The sequence below is a fragment of the Glandiceps talaboti genome, chromosome 14 (genome assembly GCF_964340395.1).
Source record: "Glandiceps talaboti chromosome 14, keGlaTala1.1, whole genome shotgun sequence".
Classification (NCBI taxonomy): Eukaryota; Metazoa; Hemichordata; class Enteropneusta; family Spengelidae; genus Glandiceps; species Glandiceps talaboti.
The window spans coordinates 9227861-9232633 of NC_135562.1; the positions used below are offsets into that span (position 1 = coordinate 9227861).

At 34.4% G+C, this 4773-nt stretch overlaps 1 protein-coding gene across 5 annotated transcripts in view; it reads right to left on the reverse strand.

Annotated features, from left to right (window-relative positions):
* Positions 1-591: 591 nt before the first annotated feature.
* The window catches only part of LOC144445451 (focal adhesion kinase 1-like), a 57131-nt gene continuing 52949 nt past the window's right edge, over positions 592-4773 (reverse strand). For all 5 annotated transcript variants that reach the window (XM_078135004.1, XM_078135001.1, XM_078135003.1 and 2 more), the window contains one exon: positions 592-4773. This exon is cut by the window's right edge and continues 127 nt beyond it. In XM_078135004.1, the coding sequence (XP_077991130.1) occupies positions 4574-4773 (200 nt within the window). In that variant the 3' untranslated portion in view covers positions 592-4573.

The window sequence follows — 4773 nt, forward strand, 5'->3', positions numbered from 1 at the left end:
GTTTTCTTCCCTTTTGCGCTGACACTCGGATTGCCTGTGATGGAACGGCCTTATCGCAATTATAAAAGCCCCCTAACTTATTCACTATATTTCAACCGGGTACGGTAAACTCTTGGTAATCCTTTGTTTTGTTTGTAGCACAACATAACTGATAAGGTTCAGTAGTGCTTTAGGCATGGCAAAGTGTCTGCCTGTCTGTCTTTCTGTGTGTGTGTGTGTGTGTGTGTGTGTGTGTGTGTGTGTGTGTGTGTGTGTGAACAACTTAACACAACTTAAAATCAAAACCGCTGGACCGATTGCCCTGATATTTGGTGGGTTGGTATCAAGCTGGAACATCGTTCAAATCAATCTGATCTTACCACCGATGTGCAATTTCGGTTTTAAAAAATGTAACAAAATGTAGCAAGAAAATGCGATCTTGTTCTTAAACTGGGTAGAATGTACAGCTTCTTTCTGATTTCAGCATGGTTGTATCACACAAAGCCAGTGAACACTAATGTGAAATGGGCTGTAACATACCATATCAACAAGTAACACAATGCCATGAATGTAATTTAAGAAAAAAAAAGTTTATTACAAGAAAAAACCTGAAGTCCATTTCCAAGGTGTGGAGCTTGCATAAAACGCTGGCTGTTAGAGCATGCCGAAATGTCTTATTTAAATGAAAAGAAAACCGTCCCTGAAAAGTCTGCACAATGAGTTATATTACAGTGTTTACCATTAGTGAATGTGTCTGGCAATTATTACAAGAGAAAAAAAATAACTACATTGTATTCTTAAACTGTACACTAAAGCTCGTTTTTATTTCTTAATATAAAGTAAAGTCAATCACTGAATGCTAATCATAATCATTATTAATTTGCAGGAATTGAAAAATTTGCAAAACAACCATATTAGAGAATTAACAAACACTGCGCTCGCAAAACAACAAATATTTTTATCGTATGGAATTATTCTGAATTAAAAGCAAATACACATTGGGCTAACATCACGGTATATTGTCAATGAAAGTAGCTAACATTTTTAGAGGCATGAGTACAGGAAAAAAAATAAGCAGTATGACAAAATTTGATATTTATATTGTGTTTTAAACAAAGTAAAAGACAGCTTGGAATCAGATTTGAAGGTAGATATCTTATTTCATATCCAGCAATGACACTAGCTATGGTCAAGTCATATTGTCAAATTTTCATCTTTCAGAAAGTTTTAGTAAATTTTGTATTTTTGTAACATCCACCCCCACCCCCATAAATCCTTTGGGGATTTGGAGGGGGAATTGGAAACTAACGCAAATGGCAGTGAATTGTGAAAATAAAGAGCTCATCTTATAATTATATGCACATTATTAGCATATATTAACATACATTTGCATGGTTTACACTTTGGTTGTCTGAAACAAGTGCATTGATATTCCACAAATGCACTGGCCTGTCATCAGGACACCGTCCAATGTTGTCTTTTTTGTATGTGACTATCACAGTACCCTACATTTTTTCTTACACATTTTTCATCATATTCGTAGAGTTTTATGTTAATAAACTGATGTGGGGAGTGAGTTATTCTAGCTGAAAAATAACTGAGTAACGTCATATCATTTCCAAATATGGAATAGAACATATTCAAATATGGAATAGGACATGTCCAAATAAGGAATAGGATATGTCCAAATATGGCATAGGACATGTCCAAATATGGAATATGATATGCTAAAAAATGCTAACCTGTGAAATACAAGCTAGTATTTCAGCTCATTATTTCAAAGCCCTACTTGATATTTTACATAATCTGTATACTATGATAATTGTTTTTAAATCTCATACACACTCCAAAAGTCAGACACTACTGCCATATACTTTTTACGAACCTGGGTCATACATCTTAAGGTAAGCAATTTCCCATATGTCCTAAGCATATGTCCCTAGTACGTGTGTCTAACATGCACTTTCAAAGTCAGCATTTCCACCACACGCCCTTGATTTGCAAAATCCTTGTTCAGGCCAAAGATATGATCTATAAATTGGTAACATAAAGTGGTAAATTATTTAGCAACTAAATAAAATATACAAGATTACGTAAGTTAAATATAAGGGTGGAATACATACACATAATACATGAAAAAGCCTTACTTACAAAATATATCGCTACGAAATATTCACAGGAAATTTCAAAACGAAAAATGATAAAAAGGAGACAAAAAAAAAGATAAAGCAAGCAAATCAAACTATTTTCATTATTTGATCTTAATGAAGTTGAGATACAAGAATGCCAAATTATCTGCCAATCAAGTTAACTTTGAACTCTTACCGCATAATCACTTCCCCATCATAATTATGGGATTTTTTTAGATCACCGTTTTTTGGTCAATACGAGTGACATGATTTTATTTGACCCCTAATTCTAGCATGGCTGCATTGATAGACATGGATTTTGTAACGTTTGTCTATAAGTATATTGAAATGTGCTAAAAAGTTGCAAAAAATAAATACAAATTTTGTCAAGTTAATTAGGGTGACAAAATGGCTAAAGGGTTCATTGTACTAATAACAAGTGTGTATAGTTATGCACACTGAATCTCTCTTTTCTGAACTCCAAGTTTTCCAATAAAACATTTTGTGATACCAAGTACTGTTTTATGTACCTGGCAGTTTATAGTTCCAATTCAGTACATTACAAAACCAGCAGTGAGTATGACACAATATTGTAAAAGTAGTATGAAAGTGTCACTTGCATCTTATCTATACAATGTAAAAATACGACTCTGGAAATCGAGGCTTCTATTAAAGTTAGACACAAATTTAAACCATTGTTTGTTGGATGTGGTAGATTACACAAGTGGGTGCTAGCAGTTCCTCTGTTGTGTGATTCTAATCACCCTGTGATTAACATAGTGTAAACATTGGAAGTCCTAAAACAGCATACTGCAAGTTTATGGTCCTCTATGAATAAAATGTTATCTGTGTTGTCCTATACAACTTGTACATTTGTATGTGTGTGGCCACTTGGAAAAAAGACTAACTTTCAGAGACTATAATGAAACCAATATCCATTTAATATCTTATCAGCATTGTAATGACATGACACGGCATCAGTTTCGGTTTTGTCTATCTTAGTAAACCGAAGCCTCGATTATAGAGTAATACATCCCAAACTCTGTCGACAATTTTAAGAGCAATATTACATGACAGTGATTCTGGTACATGTATATAAACTAAACATCAAAGTTGTATTAAAGCTTCACTAGCTGTAACTGGAGAAATTTTTTTTTTATCAAACAACCAACAATATATTCACTGAAAATTGTTAAAATACCAATAATTAGACATTGTACATGTTAATTAGAGGCCAATTGTATCAATAAGTAGTACAGCAACAGGTTGAAATCAGAAAAGTATTTGGAAGATGATTTTTGGTATGGACCCAAAATTCAATTGCAAAATAATTGTACCATATTGCGTGTACAGCTGCACAAATACATTTACCCACACGTAATTCATTATTGTTCAGGGTGTATGATGTTCCAAGTAAGTCATTACACATAACAAAACAGTTTCAAAATACATTTTGGTCGCAGCTAGTGCAGCTTTAATAGCAAATGAATAAATAAAACACATTACCATATGATGTTGATAAACTCTATGGCTTACATGAATCTAATACATAGTCTCTATTTAATATCATTGCACATGATGATGGTTTTACATTGTACAGGCATTGAAACAATATTAGAGATGTAGCCAATCAAACTCTATGAAAATACTCTTAATATGCAAATGAGCAGGTGGATTTGCATTACAAAAACAGGCAGTGGACAACTAAAGGAAGTCAAAAAGATTATCAAACATTCTCCTATGTAGTTTTGGCATTACATATCAATGCACTGGTAGAATTCCTCAACACTTTGTGTAATTGTTCAATTCTTACTCATGAAGATAAAGTGAATGACAATTACCCCATACCCCCCTCTTGGCACAATATATGCTGTACAAAGGACCACACCATACAGAATTTCATCACAGAAGTCCATTCTGATTACACTTTCAACATGTCAATGTTATTGTGCATCCACCCTGATAACACTTTCAACATGTCAATGTTATTGTGCATCCACCCCGATTACACTTTCAACATCTCAATGTTATTGTGCATCTACCCTGATAACACTTTCAACATGTCAATGTTATTGTTCATCCACCCTGATTACACTTTCAACATCTCAATGTTATTGTGCATCCACCCTGATAACTCTTTCAACTTGTCAATGTTATTGTACATCCAACCCAATAACACTTCCAACATGTCAATGTTATTGTGCATCCACTCTGATAACACTTTCAACATGTCCCTCTGCTATCATTTTCAATGATATTGTACATACAATCTGATTACACTATGAACACTTCTCTCTCACCACAACAGCAAAATAGATAAATCAAGAAATCTGAAGCGCAAGTCTGCTAATTCTGGGACGGCAGCTCAGTATGACCAGTTATCAATGGAAACATGATTTGTTAACATGAAGCACCTGTAAAATCACTTAATTCCCACCATGCCCTGTATTTCCCATAATGCATAGCTATGTAAAAGTACTTCCTCCCAGTGCTAGGTCATGTTGTGCTTGTGCTTCCATCTGTGCTAGAAGTCTTGCAGAGTCTACGGTATCAAGGAGATTCTTAGCGTCCATTGCCAGTACGTGGGCTGCAGATAACATGTTACGTTTGTAGTCCGCGTCTAACGTTGTAGAGGCATATTTCTGTGCTAGCTTCATCTGATTTA